Genomic DNA, 20,146 nt, shown 5'->3' on the forward strand with positions numbered 1-20,146 from the left:
TGGAAGAATGTTGACCGTGCATCTGATAGCAGGACATTTATTCTTTATGGCTGATGCACACATACTGTGGGTATTGTAGTCGGCCAAGCCGAGGAGGGCCGTGGAGCTAGTCCCGGAGCCAGTATGGAAGATGTTAATTGCACGTGTGTGACAAGGAAGAGGAGTATCGACCGTGCAGTCGGTGGCGGGATGCTGCTCTAACCGAGCAAGAGAGGGAAGCTGGCTTTAGGCAAGAAAAGGGCAGTGGAGGCCCTAGTGCAATTAGGGTGGGCGGATGTATGTCTAGCAAGTGACATACTCTGCTTTGCAGTTACTTCCCAAGTGTTTTCAGTGCAGCAGCATGGCAGGGGAAGAGTTACAGTACCGCGCAGGAAAGCACGCCACGAACAGCTCTGCACAAAGGGAGGAGTCACCGCCAAACATGGGGAATGGGTGGAGATAGCAGGAACTTCTGGCCAATCCGGAGCGACCCAGGGGACTCTATTAATACCCCCTCCTCCGGGCGCCGCCGTGCGGGAGACACGTGTAGGAGGAGGAAATATGTTGTTCACTGGAGGAGAGAAGAGTGTTTCCGCTATGGCTACCATAGTGGCTGAGAGCCCTGCGGAGAGGCAAGAGCAGGTCTACCTGCCAGATCCCCCGCTAGTTTGGGATACCGGTATCCGGATGGTGCCAGACGGCGGACTCACGTTATGCACCGGAGGAGGTCGTGAGTTCCTGGGAGTGGTACATCCTCAATGTGCCACTATTACTCTGAGGGTGCAGGCGTGGGTTCAATGTGGGCAATGCAGAGATTTGATGCTCAGAGCAGAGAAGAGCGAGGGCTGTCCCAAGAAGCTTGCAGTTATGTGAGAGACAGGCCTCAGTCCTCAATAAATAAAATAGCAAGGTGTCTTCCTCCCCCCGTCAGCAGCGAGGGTGAGAAATGCCCTGTTCGAGTGGACTCCCCATCCTTCTATCTGAAGCATGGTTCTGTGGAAGAAGGTATGGATGACTGGGGATCAATTGAGGGGACTGAATGGGAGTGGGGATCAGAGACTGGAAGTAGCTCCCCAGGTCCCAAAGTTATTGCACCCCTAGACCAGGAAGCCAAGGAGGCTATTGAGAGAGGGGAACTGGCTCAGCAATTGGGGTTCTGTGGGGCCTATGTTACAAGGGTCCCAGACCTCACCCCACCATGAAATATTGCTTGGGCCAGGGATCAGAACACTGCCTATGAGGAGATGATCCAAAGAGTGCATACCCCATTTTCTCCACCAGGGAGAGGTAACCGGAAAACCCTCCCCAGACTGTCAAGAATGCAGAGGTGGATGCAAAAGAAAGTTGCCTTGGAGTATGGCTATGACTACCCATATGCTCCAAGGGAGGTCATGCTATTAGTGGAAAAATACAGAGACTATTTCTTTGTCCCTAAGTGGTACCGAGATTCTCCAGAGGAAGGATTGAAGGAGAAATTTAAAAGGGTCAAGGTTCAGTGGTATTATGGATGCTCCATCTACATAGTTAGGGTGGAGGTCCGTCGCCCAGATGCCTCCAGACAAGCCTGGTCCATCCGGGTCAAAAATGAAAATGGGCAATATGTTCAAATACCTCATCCAGAGTACTATATCTGAGAGAGAATAAATTCATCTGTATTCATCAGTGGCTAGAGGAGGAAGGAGAGACTTAACAAGAAAGTTTGTGTGGCCGGCCGGCTACCACAACTGACCAAGGAAATTTTTTGTTGAAAATATAATGCTGATTTTGAATTGCATCTGTTGAAATATTATAGACCCCTTGGGCCACCGGGCCAGGGTCTTTGGGAGAGAAAGTCAAGTGTAGCATAGTTAGACCTTCTTAGGCCATCGGGCCAGGGTCTTTTATGGATTACAAATGGCTGTGTGGGACTTCACCCACAGTCTTTACAGAAGAAACTGCTACAAAGTTCGTGAATGGTCAAGAACTTTGGTGTGGAGTGCCTTGCTGGACCCCTGTGAAATTTCCTTGACATAGCAGGACTGTGGGTCATGATAGACTGTGACCTGCCCTGTTTCCTTACTGAAGTGCTCAAAGAGACAGCAGAGGGCGCTGTGTTTCATTTCATACAAAAGGATTCTGTCTGGAGACTCTAGATAGTCAGTGTTAGGGGAAAAGCTCTTCAAGTTAAGAGAGGACCCCGGCGTGTCAAGACACTGGATGGCAGAGGCAGTCAGGGAGGGAGTGGAAAGGTCGTCCTTGAAGTTTGGAGAAGGGTCTTTCCACTCAACTGTTCAGTGAGTTAGAAGAGTGATGTGATTTCTATGTGACGAGATTGACTAACCTTTGCTTCCTTTTTCTCTATACAGGTGGGACCACCTTAGAGATAGACAGGATGTTTGCACTGTATTTTTCTTGTTGTTCACCACCAAATGAGTTTATTTGGTGGGGGTGCATCAGGTACCATGCACCTTAAACTGTGTATATACATGTACAGCAGATTGTAAAGATATATTTGTTCACGCTAACTTATTTGTACATTCGTTTTTTCCCTTTTCCCCTTTTCCAGGTTTGTGGGATTTTTGGCAGAGTTTTTGATAGGAGGCGGCTGCCTCAGAGTCAGAGGGACCTGACTCATTTGGTGTGGGGTGAGTGTAGCACCCTACAGGTAGGTGCTAGGTAAAGATATAGTGGGCCTTGTCTGCCTAACAGCAGGGCTGGGATTTGTTAGGTGGAGTGTCAGGGCTTCCAGATGTGCCTGCTGAAGGGAGAAGTATCCTTACTGGCTCCTGTGAGTGGCTTCTCATAGGGCATTGTGGGAAGCCCAATCAGGGGACACATCCCAACTTGTAACTACCCCAGAAGGCAGATTAGGCTGCAAAGGATTCTGGGAGTGGGTATAAGTTTGGGGGAAGTGCGTGACAGGGTGTCTTTCTAGCAGTTTTGCATTGACTGCACTGCAGTAGTGATTTAAAATTATTGCAGGGAGTGCAGTACTGCAGCAATTTATGCATCATTCACAGTCAGATGATGTGAAACTGATGTCCCTGCAAGTGCGGTTTTCCTATCAGTTTTCATGCAGTTAAGATGTGAAGAACAATCCTTGAGGCCCCTTTCACACGAGTGATCCGATCAGATCCACCTGTCAGTATTTTAGGCGGATCTGATCGAATCCCCCATGCATCCCTATGGGGCAGCGGATGTCAGCGCAGACATGTCCGCTGACACCCGCTGCCATCCGCATCCGATCCTGTCTGTGAAATCCAGACGGATGGAAACCCTATTTTCCATCCGTCCAGGGGATCGTGTTTATTTTGGAAAAATTTTAATGTTCTAAATATCGGCCCATATCAGCCGATACCGATATGCAATGACCAAATTATCGGTATCGGTAAACGAAAAAACAATATCGGTCAATCCCTAACGTGAAACACTCATCCTGCTCTCCGGAGGACCAGATGGTCATGATAAATGAAGCGTCCTTCACTCCACTCAGTCTTATGGTTCTGGAACCTTCCCCAGAAAGTAGCATACTGAGAGCTGTGGCAAGGTTTCGGCACATATAGAAAATTCCATACATATTCATCGCCCCATTGCTTTCTTAATGCCTCTACCTCTTCCGTCACAGGACAAAGCACATAAGGGTACTCATACCCATACTCAATTGCTACCTTCCTCTGTAGCATGCACTGAAGTTGTGAAAGTCCTGGCAATTCCTGTGGGTTTCCCCTCCCAGGTGGGACACAGGAATGAGTAGCCTTTCATATAAGCTCCTTCTGAGCCAGATTCTGTGCAATGACATGAGCCTTAAAGTCCTCAGCAATAAAGCTCCTCATGGCACCTTCATAGTCACACCTCCTTGGGGGAGTGAGTCCCTGTGACAAATCAAGTGGCTGACAGCTTAACTCCTTCATGCCTAAGCCTTTTTATGACATTTGTTGCATACAAGTTAAAATCCATATTTTTTGCTAGAAAATTACTTAGAACCCCCAAACATTATTTATATTTTTTTTAGCAGAGAACAGTGGTGTAGTGGTTGGGCGGCACAGCGGTGAAGTGGTGAGCACTTTCCCCTAGCACCAAAAGGGTTACTGGTTCAAATCCCAACCACGACACTACCTGCCTGGAGTTTGCATGTTCTCCCCGAGCCTGCATAGGTTTCCTCCCACACTCCAAAGACATGCTGGTAGGTTAATTGGCTCCTGTCTAAATTGGCCCTAGTATGTGTATGTATGAATGTGAGTTAGGGACCTTAGATTGTAATCTCCTTGAGGGTAGGGACTGATGTGAATGTACAATATATATGTAAAGGGCTGCATAAATTGATGGCGCTATATAAGTACTTGAAATAAATAAATAAAATAGCAGGGACCCTAGAGAGTCACACAGTATTTGCACAGAGGTCTTTCAAATGAAAATAAAAAAAAAAATACACTTTCATGAATTAAAAAGAAACAAAACCGTAAAGTTAGCCGAATTTTGTTGTATAATGTGAAAGATGATGTTACGCCGAGTAAATAGATACCTAACATGTCGTGTTTTAAAATTGCACACATTCGTGGAATGGCGACAAACTACTTAAACATTTCCATAGGCAATGCTTTAAACTTTTTTACAGATTACAGAGTTTAGAGTTACAGAAGGGGTCTTGTGCTAGAATTATTGCTCTCGCTCTAACGATTGCGGCGATACCTCAAATGTGTGGTTTGAACACTGTTTACAGATGCGTTCGCTTCTGCGCGCGAGCATGGAGGGATGGCATGCTATAATTTTTTTTTCTTATTTATTTATTTTATTTTTTTACACTGTCTCTTTGAAAAAAAAAAGTTCTGATCACTTTTATTGCTGTCAGAAGGAATGTAAACATCACTTGTGACCGTAATAGGCAGTGACAGGTACTCTTTATGAAGGGATCTGGGGTCTAAAAGATCCCAAATCCCTCCTTTGCACTTAAAAGCATTGTTTCCGGGTTACTAGACCTGAGACCATCTCCGACCACCCGGCCGACGTGCTGGCTGGTCGTTCTGGCCACCCGGTGAGATGGGAGAGTACAAGCCACAAAGGGCGGCGGGAGGGGGGGGGGGGCGAGGAACGTCCCCTCCCACTGCTTGGGTTAACAGCCGAGCGGCTTTTTAGCCACATCGGTTGTTATCCTGGAAAAAAAAAATGGTACCGGGGTGAAGCTTGCACCTGCAGGCATCACCCCGGTACAACCCCTTCAACCTGAGGCCGCATATTTGTGTACGGTTGGCGTGAAGAATTTAAACTTGGCCCTCCATCACCCCCCACCAGCTCACCTGCTGAATAAGTGACCCCCGCCTCCTTCTGTGCGGGGGCGACAGAACCGACTTTGTGCACCTGGCTGTGTGAAAATACCCTGAAACTGGCTGTGGATTAATCAGTGGGAGACCCGGGCACAATTATTCAAGCGGCTCCTGCAGGAGTAGCGCTACATTAATGTAAATTGTAATACATACTAGCCTACTGTGAGATGGAGGGACAAATTTGCAGTCACTGTGTTATTAGTGCAATAAGTCATTTTCCTCAAGTCTGTGTGTTGAAAATTGCTGAACGCACTATAATCTCAGCATAATCGCTCAGCGCTCTATTTTCTCCACATCTTAGATCTCCACAAGGCTCAGTGAAGCACAAAACTACTATAACATAGCTGTCCCTCTTTCCTTCTAATTTGTCCCTCTTGTTTTCTAGGGATATATTCCTCATTAAGCAATGTATTATTTAACTACAAAAACGATTCTACCACGCTAAATCTTTCATTCGTCCGCTAAAATCTTACATTTATTGTTGTATGAATGAAAATTAGTGGTATAAACAACTTGTGGGTTTCCTCAATCAATTTCTGCATACTGAGTCCTTACGATCGGCATTATTGGGGTGCCCCTCTTTTCCCTCTTAGAAAGTTGGGGGGTTTGCTATAAGGTGATGGCTGAGAAAAGTTGAATAACTCTTTTAAAGTCCAAGATAACGGTTTTAATACCTGCAAATGTGATGTGTTCTCAGATGTGGGTTTTGTTTTATTTGTTTAACAAAATTTTTCTTTTTTGCATACACAGGTTGTAATAGTAAACTATCTGCTTTCGGACCGCCTAAAGCAGATATACTAGGGCAAAACAGCCCTGCTGCGTTGGATCACGTACGCGTACATGCTATGCTGTTATTCACTACAGCACAAGCCGATCAGTGGGTTCTGGCTAATGATTTATGGCCGGAACCCACTGATTGGCTGAGTGAATGGAAAAAGAGGGCTCTGCGTTGGTAAACAACACAAAGTTCTCAACAGACCGCAGCAATGTGCTGTTTTTTTATCTTCTCCCTGAAAAGCAGGGAGTAAAAAAACAGCACATTGTTTAGAAAAAACAGTACAGTAAATATTGTAAGCGCACAGTTAACCCCTTGATGATACATAAATGTTAACCCCTTTCCAGCCAGTGTCATTAGTACAGTGACAGTGTATAATATTAACACTGATCACTGTATTAGAGTCAGTGTCAATTAGTCAGTTCTCCCAGTGTCGGTTAGTGTCAGATTGTCCACCACACTATCGCAGTCCCTCTATAAGTTGCTGATCGCCACCATTACTAGTATGAAAAAAAAATTAATAAATAAAAATTCCAGTGTATTTTCCATTTTGTTTAGATGCTATAACTTCACGCAAACCTATCAATAAATAGGGATTTTTTACCAAAGAGCACAATACATTTTGCCCTAAATTTTTGAAGTAAATAACATTTAATTTTTTTTATTGGATATGTTTTATAGCAGAAAGACAAAAAATCTAGTATTTTTTTTCCCAAATTTTCTGTCTTTCTTTTATGTAATAAAAAATAAAAAACCCAGTGGTGATCAAATACCACCAAAAAGTTCTATTTGGAGGAAAACAATTATATAAATTTAGTTTGGCTACAGTGTTGCATGACTGAGCAATTGCCAATTAAAGTAGGGCAGTGCTCAATAGCAAAAAAATGGCCTGGTCATGAAGGGGGTAAAACCTTTCGGAGCTGAGGTTGTAGTAAATAGACAGCTTAAAATTCATGGAAAATATGTGAACATTGAACAACCTTTTCCTTTGCCAATGTTTATAGAAAGTGCTGCCAAATATAAGCTATATGCTCAGAAACCATTGTACAAGCATATTCAGTGAATGAAACGTTGCTTCAGTTTGTACCCTGAGACCCAGTTATTTCCCACTGGGTGTTTCAATCTTGTCTCTTTTACAACATAGAGGAGATGAGACCAGAATATTTATCGCAGCCTACCATCACCTTCCACCTTCCAGTGACAGCCTGTATACATCAGCGGCCAGGGGAAGAGGCTACAATTGGCAATGACCGCTTAGCTGCTGACATTTAAAATCTGCATATTATTAGTGGTGTTAGTTTGCTTAAGGTGTCTATTTGGGGGAAAAGAAAGAGCTTTAAACCACAGATGGAGGGGTTCTGTAGATAGCAGGTGTATGTGCTTGGGGAAACGGACAGTTTGCTTTAAATCATGGGTGTCCAACCTTTTGGCTTCTCTGGGCCACATTGAGTGTAGAGAAATTTTCTCGGGCCGCATATAAAATATATACTGTACTATAGTTAAGGTATATAAGTAATAAAATGCCGCTGCACCCTTCCTGCGCGGCCGCACCCCCCCCCCCCCCCCCGCACTAATTTAACACAACTAGAGTATGATCAAATGAAATGGAATCAGTATACAGAGGTTTACTTCTTCTGAGAGATATTAAAGGAACACTCTAACCACCATGACCACTTCAGTGATTTGAAGTGGTCATGGTGGTAGGAGTCAGAAACACTGCACATGCTCACATCCCCCCCTCCCCATCCGAGGCAGCCTCTGCCTACCGTTAGTTGGAAGCCGATGTGGCCATGCCCCCGACCCGACTCCCTTCCTCCCCAGCAAAAAAAAATTGTCAGGGGGCAGTGGGCCGCATTGCCTGGGGTTCCGGGCCGCATGTGGCCCCCGGGCCGCAGGTTGGACATGCCTGCTTTAAATGAAAAGGAATAAGACAATCGCACAATTCCTCATGGAAGCCACTTGACAGATGAAACCATATTTTACCTTCAGTTGAAATCAAGGAAGAACTGGAAGAATTCGAGGACAGAAGTGTAATGCGCTCATTACCCTTGTCTCCTTGCTGTTCTTTTTCTGATATCATTTTCCAAAAAACCATGATGCCAAAGTAGAAGTATTGCTACCTGACTCCCCCGTAGTCCCTGCAATGGTGGCCCCTTAGAGATATATTGCAGTTGACAAGAGGATGCATTTCCTCGGCCCTTACTCCCCCACTTAGTCTACACATTGTAGTTTTGCAGCAAGCCACAAGATGAGAGGCATTTACTTTTATGGTAAAGAGAATTTATAGTTAATATGAAGCATATGAACTGAAAGCAAGCGTAAACTGCAGGAACCAAGAGGAGCCTGGGCATACCATGATTTGCCTTCCAACGAGACCTCTTTGGAAAGGCTGATCTATTATATAAATAGTACGTTTGGTTGGCTCTCTAGGCTTTCCTATTTCACCTTACTATTTCTCCCCTGTAAACTGTTAGGGGTGGCCTCAAGGATTTATAGTAAGGATTAAGGGCTAAGAGGGAATAGGGAAAAATAGCATTTTAGCTGAAGTTAATTTTTGCATGAAGTTCACAGGCTCTGTGCTTTGAGAGTTACAACCCCAATTCCATAAAAGTTGGGATGCTGTGTGAAATCTACGTAAAAACAGAATGCAATGATTTTCAAATCTCATAAACTTATTTTCACAATAGAAAAGGTATCAAATGTTTAAACTTAGAAAATGTACCATTTTAACCACTTTAAGACCGGAAGGATTTGCCCCCTTAATGACCAGGCCCTATTTTGCGATTCAGCACTGCGTTATTTAACAGACAATTGCACGGTCGTGCAACGCTGTACCCATATAAAATTGATGTTCTTTTTTTCCCCACAAATAGAGTTTTCTTTTGGTGGTATTTGATCACCTGTGCGATTTTCATTCTTTGCGCTATAAACAAAAAAAGAGTGACAATTTTGAAAAACAAAGTAACATTTTTCACATTCAGTGCTATATGATATTCTCAAAAAAAATTAAAAAATAATTTTTTTTAACAATTTAGGCCAATTTGTTTTCTGCTACATATTTTTGGCAAAAAAAAAAAAAATCGCAATAAGCATATTTTGATTGGTTTGCGCAAATGTAATCGCTCCTACTAACTACGAAAAAAAAATGATGTAATTTTTATTGTTTTTTTTTTTTACTAGTAATGCCGACAATCTGCGCTTTTTTTTTGGGACTGCGACATTACAGATTGGACCCCTAACTGAAATTTTTGACACTTTTGGGGGTACCAGTTACATTACTACAGTAATCAGTGCTAAAAATATGCACTGTTACTGTAATAATGACATTGGCAGGGAAGGGGTTAACCCTATGGGTGATCAATGAGTTAAATGTGAGCCTGGGGGGTGATTCTAACTGTGGGGAGTCGTGGCTTGTGAAATGACTGTAGAGACATGTGATCCTATAAAGAAGGAGCACATGGGCTCTATGATCATTTCAGGGAGAAGAACGGTCGGCTGTGTTTACAACAGCCGACCGCCCTTCTCTCTCAGCTGGGAGCGATCGCGGGTGTCAGGCGGCAATCGGGTGGGAGGACGCCGCTGGTGGCGCGCGCTCGCCCCCTAGCTTCCCGCGGCCGACCGACGTAGGTCTACGTCGGTTTGCGCAGGAGCGACACCCTGCCGCAGTAAAAAAGGCAGCGGGTGGTCAGGAAGTGGTTAAGAAACAAATACAGTATTTTTTAAATTGATGGCAGCAACACGTCCCTAAAACATAAGAACAGGGAAACAAAAAGCTGGCAAAGTACAACCCCAATTCCAAAAAAGTTGGGACAAGGCCATGTTTACCATGGTGTAGCATCCCCTCTTCTTTTAACAACATTCTGTAAACATCTGAGAACTAAAGAGAACACTTGGTGAAGTTTTGGGAGAGGAACGTTGTCCCATTTTAACATTGATGGTGCATTTCCAGATGTGCAAACTGCCCATTCCATAACAACCTCCATACCATCAGTGATGCAGGCTTTTGAACTGAGTGCTGATAAAAAGACAGAAAGTCCCTCTCCTTATTAGTCCGGAGGATGCTGCGCCCATATTTGCCAAGAAGAATATAAAATTTTGATTCATCGGACCACAGAACAGTTTTTCACTTTGCAACAGACCATTTTAAAGGAGCTTTAGCCCAGAGAAGATGGCAGCATTTCTGGATCATGTTCAGCTATGGCTTCTTTGCATGATAGAGCTTTACCTTGCACTTTTGGATGGCACAATAAACTGTATACACAGTGAGTTTTGAAAGTATTGCTGAGCCTATGCAGTGATGTCCATCACAGAATCAGGCCGGTTTTCAATGCAGTGCCATTTGAGGGCCCGAAGATCACAGACCTCCAATATTGTGGTTCAGCCCTGTCTCTTGCGTACCCAGATTAATCCAGGTCCTCAGAATCTTTTGATTATATTATGTACTGTAGATGATGATATATTTAAATTCTTTGTAATTTTACACTGAACATTATTCTAAAACTGACAATTTTTAGCTGCAGCTTTTCACAGATTGGTGAACCTCTGCTCATCTATTCCTCTGAGACACTGACTCTCTAAGGCCCCTTTCACACTTGTGCGACTTGTCCTGCGATTTGGGACTGAAAAGTCGCATGGCAGGTCATTCTCCATGATTTCCAATGAGTACCGTTCATATCTGTACGACTTCAAGTAAGGACTTCCAAGTAGTCCCTGCCCTACTTTTGGCCAATTTTAATGCGTTTTGAGGTCCAAAGACATAGGCATTGCTTCAAGTCTAGTCAAAATCGCGATGGCAAAATCGCAGTAAAATCACGTGACTTTTAAGTCGCACAAGTGTGAAAGGGGCCTAAGATGCACTTTTTATACCATATTATGTTACTAACCTGTTGCCAATTGACCTAATTAGTTGCAAAATGTTCTTCCAGCTCTTTCTTGTTAGTACCATTTACTTTGCCGGCATTTTCTTGCCCTGTCCCAAACTTTTTTGAGAAGTGTTGCTGCCATCAATTTCAAAATGACCTTATTTTTTCCCTAAAATGGTACATTTTTCAGTTTAAACATTTGATATGCTAGATTTGCGAATCATTGCATTCTGTTTTTATCTAGATTTTACACAGCACCCCAACGTTTTTGGAATTGCAGCTGTAAACTTGAAGGCCTGCGGTTGACTTAAGGTCTCAGTTCATAACTTTTATATTTAAAACCCAATTAAACTTTCAAGTAAAAAACATTCCAGGTTATTCAAAACTAAAGGTGTTCAAAGTTTCACAGCTCATTTTATTTATAAAGCAGGCAGCCACAGGCTGAGTAGAAAAGTCAGACCCTACCAGCATGCTGTAGAGAAAGCCCTTGCTCTCTGTGCTGAAGCAGTGGTGTCTCTGGGCAGGTTTTCCGACGCCCCTCCTGCTTATATCATTGCACTCATGAAAGCTCATGCTCCCTGCTGACTGAAGAGCTATAGTGCTGACTCAAAAGGGGATGTACAGCAGGGGCGGACTGACCATTTCCACACTCGGGCACTGCCCGAGGGCCCGGGGTCAGTAGGGGGCCCCATGAGAGGCTCCACGCATCATACAGGGGCAGTATATTTAGGTCTATCTAAATAATGTGTCTGCCTGACATTTTTTTTAGAAAGGAATCTGGCTCGGAGCAGGACCTGGTGGGAAGGTGAGGGGAGCGCGAGATGTTAACAGATGAGGAGGCAGGATGAGCAGGGGACTGGGGGAGATGGTGAGGGAATTGGCGGCAGCATCCATACTACTGCTGGAGGAAGCTCACCTCCTGTGAAGTAGCGGTGGAGCGGGTTAGGGTCCCGGGCTGTCGTACCTTGCTACTGCAGCTGGTGATGGAGCCGGCAGGAAGGTAAGAGGATTCAGTGATTAGATGATATGACAAGACACTGACTCCTTTACCAGGGCTAATGTAGTGATCAGGGAACCCTGTTAAAAAGGATCTGGGTACATTACAGGCATCTGAAAAGCTATAGAAGATTAAACAAGTGTAATTTTTTTTTGGGGGGGGGCTCTCTCACCCCCCCCCCCTCTTTCTCTCACTCCCCCCTCTCTCACCCCTCCTTCTCTCTCTTTCCCACCCTCCTCTGTCACCCCCTCTCTCACCAACCCCCCCTCTCTCTCACCCCCTCCCTTACCACCCCCCTCTTTCTCACCCCCTCCCTTACCCCCCCCCCCCACTCTCATCCCCTCTCTCACGCATTCCCTCTCTGACTTCCCCCTCTTTCCCTCTCTTCTCTCTCCCCTTTTCTCTCTCTTCCACTCTCACCCCCTTTTCCCTCTTTCTCCATCACTCCCCTCTCTCTCTCACCCCCCCCTCTCTTCTCTCTCACCCCCTTTCTCTTTTTCCCCTCTCCCACCCCCCTCTCTCACCCACACCCCTTCTCTACTCAAGGCAATTAACCTCTCAGTCATCGGGCATCTTTACTGCACTATGTAACCAGCAGGCGCTACCTACAGCCCCTGAAAACCACACCCAATGTTCACCGTGTCCAACAATTTTTTCTCTGACATTAGGGCCCAAATCATGATCTTGCACACAGGCCCGCTGCTTTAATAAAATCATAAAGATTCATAAAGATGACATCCACCATTAAACCTGGAAGTGCCCAGTTTCTTCTACAGAAAGAAGTCGGAAACTTCCATGCAGGCTATGCAGCGGTAAATATTTAAATGCTCCCTCAATGCAGCTGAGCTGCAATTTGTAGGTGGGGCTTGGTGTGGGTGTGGCTTGAGTGGGGACACATCTTCACAGAGACTATGGCTTAATCGCATAAAGTGTCCTTCTTTACATTATGCTGCCAAGGGACAGGCTTTTCTACTCAGGATGTGGCTGCTTTATAAAGAAAGTTAACTGTAAAACATCACAGATCTTTGGGTTTGATGCGCCTGGAATGAGTCTCAAAGCTAACTTGGGCTTTAATACAGATAAATATACAATAAAAATGTAATTTATTACTTAAATAGGCTTTTTTTTAAACTAAAAAAGAAGCATTTTGAAATAATATTTTGATGGTTACATAGAAATACACAATGTATAGAACATCAGAATACAGATTGCATTTAAATGCATCCCTTAAGTGCTCTTAGGTCACATTTGTACCGACATGCTTCCCTGTTCTTTCTTGTTCACTCCTGAATACAGACAAATATTACACAGAAAGCAGATCAAAGTATTTTCTTCCTCTCTGCTAAATTCACTATAATGTAAAATAAATGAGTGGACAAAAGAAGAACAGCCTGTGTGAGTGAGGCTACCTTGTAATGGCCATACCAGGTGACTGGAATCTCATAGTCTTAAAGTCATCTACTCTCTATGGGAATGTTTGACCATTCTTCCAGAAGCACATTTGTGAGGTCAGGCACTGATGATGGACGAAAAGGCCTGGCTCGTAGTCTCCACTCTAAATCATCCAAAAGGTGTTCTATCAGGTTGAGGTCAGGACTCTGTGCAGGCCAGTCAAGTTCCTCCACCGCAAACTCGATCATCCAGGACTTTATGGACCTTACTTTGTGCACTGGTGCACAGTCATGTTGGAACTGAAAGGGGCCATCCCCAAACATGTCTGGTATGCTGATGCCTTAAGGGTTCCCTTCACTGGAACTAAGGGGCCAAACCCAACCCCTGAAAAAATAACCCCGTACCATAGTCCCCCCTCCACCAAATGATTTGGAACAGTGCACAAAGCAAGGTCCATAAAGACATGAATGAGCGAGTTTGGGGTGGAGGAATTGACTTTCCTGCACAGAGTCCTGGCCTCAAACCAATAGAACACCTTTGGGATAAATTAGAGCGGAGACTCCGAGCCGGGCTTTCTCCTCCACACCAGTGCCTGACCTCACAAATGGGCTTCTGGAAGAATGGTCAAACAATCCCTTAGACACACTTCTAAACCTTGTGGACAGCCTTACCAGAACAGCTGAAGCTGTTATAGCTGCAAAGGGTGGGCCAACTCAATATTGAACCCTATAGACCAGGCGTCTTCAAACTATGGCCTTCCAGCTGTTCAGGAACTACAATTCCCATCATGCCTAGTCATGTCTGTGAATTTCAGAGTTTTACAATGCCCCGTGGGATGTGTAGTTCTGCAACAGCTGGAGGGCCATAGTTTGAGGATCCCTGCTATAGACTAATGCCTCATACACACGCAACGATTGTTGGCTGTGAATTTTCGGCCAACGTCCGATCGGCCGATTGTCGGCTTGTTAGTATGATGCTTCCGACAACCGACTGTGACTTTTCGGCCGAACAAAATCTGGTGTGCATGCTATAAAATTTGTTGGCCGTCAACAGAACGGCCGATTGTTCGTCAGTCAGTACAGATTTCGGCAGACAAAAATCAGATGAGCAAGACTGGGCATGCTCAGAGAAGAAAAAACACACGGAAAGTCAACCATCACATGACATCACTTCTGAAGTTGGTTGTTGTTGGCCGAAAAAATTAATGTGCAGTCTAGAGCACATTTCAACCAACACAACAACACTGGACAAAAGACGGCCGATCGGTCGGCCGATAATCGCTGCGTGTGTACGAGGCATAAGACTGGAATGCCATTAAAGTTCATTTGCGTATAAAGGCAGGCGTCACAATACTTTTGGTAATAGTAAATTTCAATCTTTGCCTGGAGTTTAGCATCAGTCTACAAGTTCTGTCTTAGAACAGGACAACTATGGAAGTCATCCTAAAGTGTAACTAAAGCCACAATACTTGCTTAGTTCCAACGATCCAATACCCGCGAAGTCCCTCATCGGTGCTGGCATCTTCTTCCTGGATTCTTCTGGGTACCCATCTTCGGCTATTTTGATTGGCCGGTGTAGGAGTGCAGTTTGCCTGACACACTAGCATTGCGTCTGGAATGGGAACTGAGTTGTGCATGCGCAGCTCAGTGTACATTTCGCAGAGGATTGTAAATAGGCAGGTAAGTGTACCTTATTGCAGAAAAGACATTGCATGCTTCTTCTGCAATAAAAAGCCTGCCTGTTTGTGATGTTTATTTTTTTATTTTTTACATTTAGTTCAGATTTAAAATGGAAAACCCCATTTTAACCCCACGCAAGCACACTGTAATTTGCCTGATACCCAATGCCAAATAGGAGGGTAATAATAAAAACAACTATAAGACATAGCTTACCTGTACTGAAAAGTCATGTTGGTGATTTTGATTTTGATTTCCTCCCCATGGCGGCGCTCTCCAGTCATTTCGAAAAGCTTGTTCGCCATGCGCTCGTAAACTTTAGCATTGCGTTTAGTTTGCTTCAGCTCCTCAAAGAATTCCTCCCAGACCAACATGAGACCCCTCATCTCTGCGTCCGTCCAGTTGCGGGCTCTCCTGTGCTTCTCGCTCTGTGAGGAGAGCAGGTAACCTGGTACCTCAGCCGCAGCCATTGCCCACAGTGCCAGCTGAGAGGGGATTTAAAAGGGCTGCCAACACAGGGCACCTTTTAAGTAGAGGGCCCCCCCTCCCCTCTTTCTCTCGTAAAGGTAGCCCAATGCTTCAGGCAGAACTGATGTCTTTGAATGACAACAGAGCATATGAAACCCTTTTGCAACAGCTTGAGTCTGAGAGCATAAAATGGGGCCTACATCTGACAGGCTGGAATTTAGTTAAAAGCTTTTAAACAGGAAAACGTCATATTGATGTCACGTTCCCATAGCAACAGAGCAACTGCATAAGCTACAACAACAAAAACCTTTTAACTGAAAGCCAAATAATCAGGACAAAGTTGACAGGCCTTCAATATTAAAGCTTTTAAACACTTAAAAAAAAAAAAGGGTTCGGCAATGAAAGCTCTGCACAGTCTTTGGGGTCAGGCTTCTGGAAGAAGCTTTTAAGTTCTTTATTGCAGTTTTTTTTCCAAAGCAAGCAGGAGAGAGGGAGAGAGGAAGAGAGAGAGAGGAAGGGGGACCAAATACACACAAAGAAAGCTCTCCAGTCAGAATGTTAATTAAAGTCTGTGTTGCAGGGATATGCAGTGCAGCTAAATGTATTCTGGAGCTTTTCTATCTGTATTACATGAACTATATTCACCATCACGTCAGGCAAATGGAAGAGATCGCTTGCCACAATGCTAGGCCAATAACTAAAAGCAGGAGCTACTTGCAGCCTTGAGTGGTAAAGAGTTACTCCACCCAAAACCGCTATTTCAGCGTCTGGTAGATGCCAATAAGAAATGTAACTACAAATCACAATGTCCCAAAACGAAATTTTGATGCCCCCGTTATCAATTTACAGCACTGTATTCAGAGTGATGAGCAAACGAACCATAAAATTAATCCTGTGGTGAGGCAGCCTGGGTCCATGTCAAACGTTTGTTAAAATGGTATGTGATGGGACCTTTTACCCCTATGCTTCTATAGCCTTTTAACATTTGCTTTATCTTAACAAGCTTGCTGTTTATTTAGAGTATAGCCCCGTACACACGCACAGATTGTTGGCCGTAAATTGTCGGCCAACTTCCGATCTGCCGATTGTAGGCTTGTTAGTATGATGCTTCCGACAACCAACTGCGAATTTTTGGCCAAAAAAATCTGGTGTGCATGCTATAAAATTTTTGTTGGCCAACAAAGAACGGCTGATTGTTCCTCAGTCAGTACAGATTTCGGCAGACAAAAATCAGATGAGCAAGACTGGGCATGCTCAGAGAAGAAAAAACACACGGAAAGTCAACCATCACATGACATCACTTCTGAATTTGGTTTTTGTTGGCCAACAAAAGTCCAGTGCAAGTCTAGAGCACATTTCAACCAACAAACAACACTGGACAAAAGACGGCCGATCAGTTGGCCAACAATCTGTGCGTGTGTACGGGGCTTATGTTGCTGTGAGCTCTCTACATTGGGGAGACAGTCCTCTCCTATGCCCTTCTCCTTTCCTCTGCACACTTAAGAAGCCCATTTTTCTTGGGAATATGCATAATTTTGAATAAGGCTGGTAAGGTGTATGTTTTTATGGTATACTTGGTTTGGTACATTTTATAACCTGTAAATACAGTGCATCCAGAAAGTATACACAGCGCTTCACTTTTTCCACATTTTGTTATGTTACAGCCTTATTGCCAAATGGATTACATTCATTATTTTCTTCAAAATTCTACAAACAATACCCCATAATGAAGTTTGTATAAAATCTTTGCAAATTTATTAAAACTAAAACTAAAAAGTAAAAAAAAAGCACTTGTACATAAGTATTCACAGCCTTTGCTCAATAGTTTGTTGAAGCACCTTTGGCACCAATTACAGCCTCAAGTCTTTTTGAGTATGATGCTACAAGCTTGGTACACCTATTTTTGGGCATTTGCTCACATTCGTCTTTGCAAGACCTTTCAAGCTCCATCAGGGTAGATGGGGAGCGTCGGTGCACAGCCATTTTCAGATGTCTCCAGGGATGTTCAATCAGGTTCAAGTCTGGGCTCTGGCTAGGCCCCTCAGGGACATTTACATAGTTGTCCCGTAGCCAATCCATTATTATCTTGGCTGTGTGCTTAGGGTTGTTGTCCTGTTGCAAGATGAATCTTCACCCCAGTCTGAGGTCCAGAGCACTCTGGAGCAGGTTTTCATTAAGGATGTCTCTGTGCATTGCTGCATTCATTCTTCCCTTGATTCTGACTAGATGCTGCTACCACCATACTTCATTGTATGGCTGGTATTGGCCAGGTGATGAGCGGTGCCTGGTTTCCTCCAGACAGGATGCTTGTCATTCAGTCCAAAGAGTTCAATCTTTGTTTCATTAGACTAGAGAAATTGGATTTTTTCACTCCAGTTCAACCACAGACACTCTCCATAAATCTTAAATACTGGGTTATATTGCCTCCTCCAGGAGTAGGACTAGGCAGAACAAAAAAAACTTGGCTTCGCCCATGGGCCGTTTTCAGCTGATTTATAACCTCCCACTCTGCTCTATGTATTCAGTTTAGTAGCAAGCAGTATAAGAAGTATTAATTAATCAACTCCTTAGAGGAGTGGGTGGTGTGTCCATCGATGAACTCAGAGTAATGGATTTTACGGTGAGTAAAAAATCCCATTTTCGCTTTCGCTCATCGACGGACACAGCTCTCCATAAATCATAACTACTGGAATGTCCAAAAGCAATGCCAAAAGGAAAATGAGGGGGTGGGGAAAATAAATCAAGGTTAACCAAAAGAGCCCTAACCGGGTCACAGGAGCTCAACCAGGACACAGGAGCCTCATCTGAAATAAGAATTTAAAGAAAAACACCCCTCAAGAGGGAACAGGCCCTCTTAAACAGAAGCCTGCAAAACCTTGCGGTCAAAAGAAGCATCCACAGATGCCAAAATATCTACTTTGTAGAATGTGGTGAAAGTATGCACCGACGACCAAGTGGCTGCCTTGCAAACCTGACGCTTGATAACGCAAGGCCGAGAAAGTACTGAGCGCCCGAGAAGAATGCGCCATGACAGGGAAAGGAGGAACCTGACCTTTAATAGAATAGGGCTGAGTCACAGTCTGTTCTGATCCATCAAGAGATGATAGTGGAAGAAGCGGACAGCCCTTTCCTTGGTCCTTGTGTAACCACAAAAAGCGACTCTGACTTACGAAAGGACTCCGTAGCTGCCAGATACACCCGAATCCCCCGAACCATTGTCAAGGTATGAAAAGCAGATTCCTTGGGATGAGCCAGCTTGGGAGACAAGGAAGGCAACACAATGTCCTCATTCAAATGGAAATCAGAAACAACTTTGGGCAGGAATGACGGACAGGGATGAAGAACCACTTTATCTCAATGGACCACTAAACAGGGAGTACGACAGGATAGTGCTGCCAACTCCAAAACCCTGTGGGCCGAGGTAGTAGCCACCAAGAATGCCACCTTCTGGGATAACGTAGGCTAGGGAATCTCTCGAATATTCTCAAATAGAGGTTTCTGGAGAACTGAAAACGACCTGAATGAAGGTACGAACTAAAGAGTGCGTGGATAGGGGTCCCTAAAAGAAGATTGCTGAGGCAGAAACCTGGCCCTTGCTGGTACTCAAGGCCAACTTCTGATCAAGGCCCTGTTGAAAAAAGGCTAAGATCTGAGCCACAGAAAAGGATTGAGGATGAGCGCCAACCGACTCCAAGAAATGTACGCTTTCCATGTACGATGGTATATCTTGCTGTTAGACTACTTCCTCGCCTTCACCATAGTAGGGATCACTGATCCAGACAAACCTCCGTACCTGGCTTTCAATAGCTAAGCCATTAAAAACAGCGACTGTAAAGCAGAATGGTAGATCACCCCTTGGGATAACTGGTCCTCTCTGAGTGGTAGCCCCCAAGGGACGTTTACGGCCACCAGAATGATTGGAAGACCCTCGCCCTTGATTCCTCGCAGGAACCGCGGAAGAAGCTTGAGCTGAGGATGATACTGGCCTTACTATACCCCTAGGACGCCTTCGGCGTTTGTCAGAGGAACCCGTGACCTCGCCACGAATCTCGGCATCCTCCTGTGGAAACTAACCTGCTGAAGGAGCTACATGCAGGTCTGTGCAAAAAAAAAACAGTTTTGAAGGTGGATACCACCAGACCCAGAACCTGTATGCGTGCATGGAGAGAGAACGGTCTGTGTGACACAGCCGATGAATAACAGCCTGTGGTTCCTGAAGTTTGTCCAGAGGAAGGACCACCCTGGTCAGAATTTAAATCAGACCTAGGTAAATCAATTTCTTGGTTAGACAGACTACCTAGAGCAGAGAGTGGGGGTTATATACCAGCTGAGGACGGACCATGGGCATAGCCAAGTGTTTTTGTTTTGCTTAGTCCTACTCCTGCAGGAGACAATATAACATAGTAGTTATGATTTAACTAGTGCTGTGTCCGTCGATGAATGAAAGAGAAATTTTGTTTCTCATAGTCTGAGAGTCCTCCAGATGAGCTGTCATGTGCCTTTTACTGAGAAGTGGCTTCTGTCTGGCCACTCTACCATACAGGTCAGATTGGTGGTTCTTCTGAAAGGTTCTCCTCTCTCCACAGAGAAATGCTAGAGCTCTGTGAGAGTGACCATTTGGTTCTCGGTCACGTCCCTGACTAGGACCCTTCTCCCCTGATCGCTCAGTTTGGCCAAGCAGCGCAGTTTAGGAAGAG

At 44.6% G+C, this 20,146-nt stretch overlaps 1 protein-coding gene across 1 annotated transcript in view; it reads right to left on the bottom strand.

The window, feature by feature from the left end:
• The window catches only part of MSANTD1 (Myb/SANT DNA binding domain containing 1), a 35,262-nt gene extending 19,598 nt beyond the window's left edge, over positions 1-15,664 (bottom strand). Inside the window, exon 1 of the mRNA XM_082264301.1 lies at positions 15,198-15,664. Coding sequence (XP_082120427.1) covers positions 15,198-15,451 — 254 coding nt within the window. The 5' untranslated portion in view covers positions 15,452-15,664. The remainder of the gene's footprint in view (positions 1-15,197) is intronic.
• Positions 15,665-20,146: the final 4,482 nt, after the last annotated feature.

The sequence above is a fragment of the Pelophylax lessonae genome, assembly GCF_965119305.1.
Source record: "Pelophylax lessonae genome assembly, chromosome: 1".
Classification (NCBI taxonomy): Eukaryota; Metazoa; Chordata; class Amphibia; order Anura; family Ranidae; genus Pelophylax; species Pelophylax lessonae.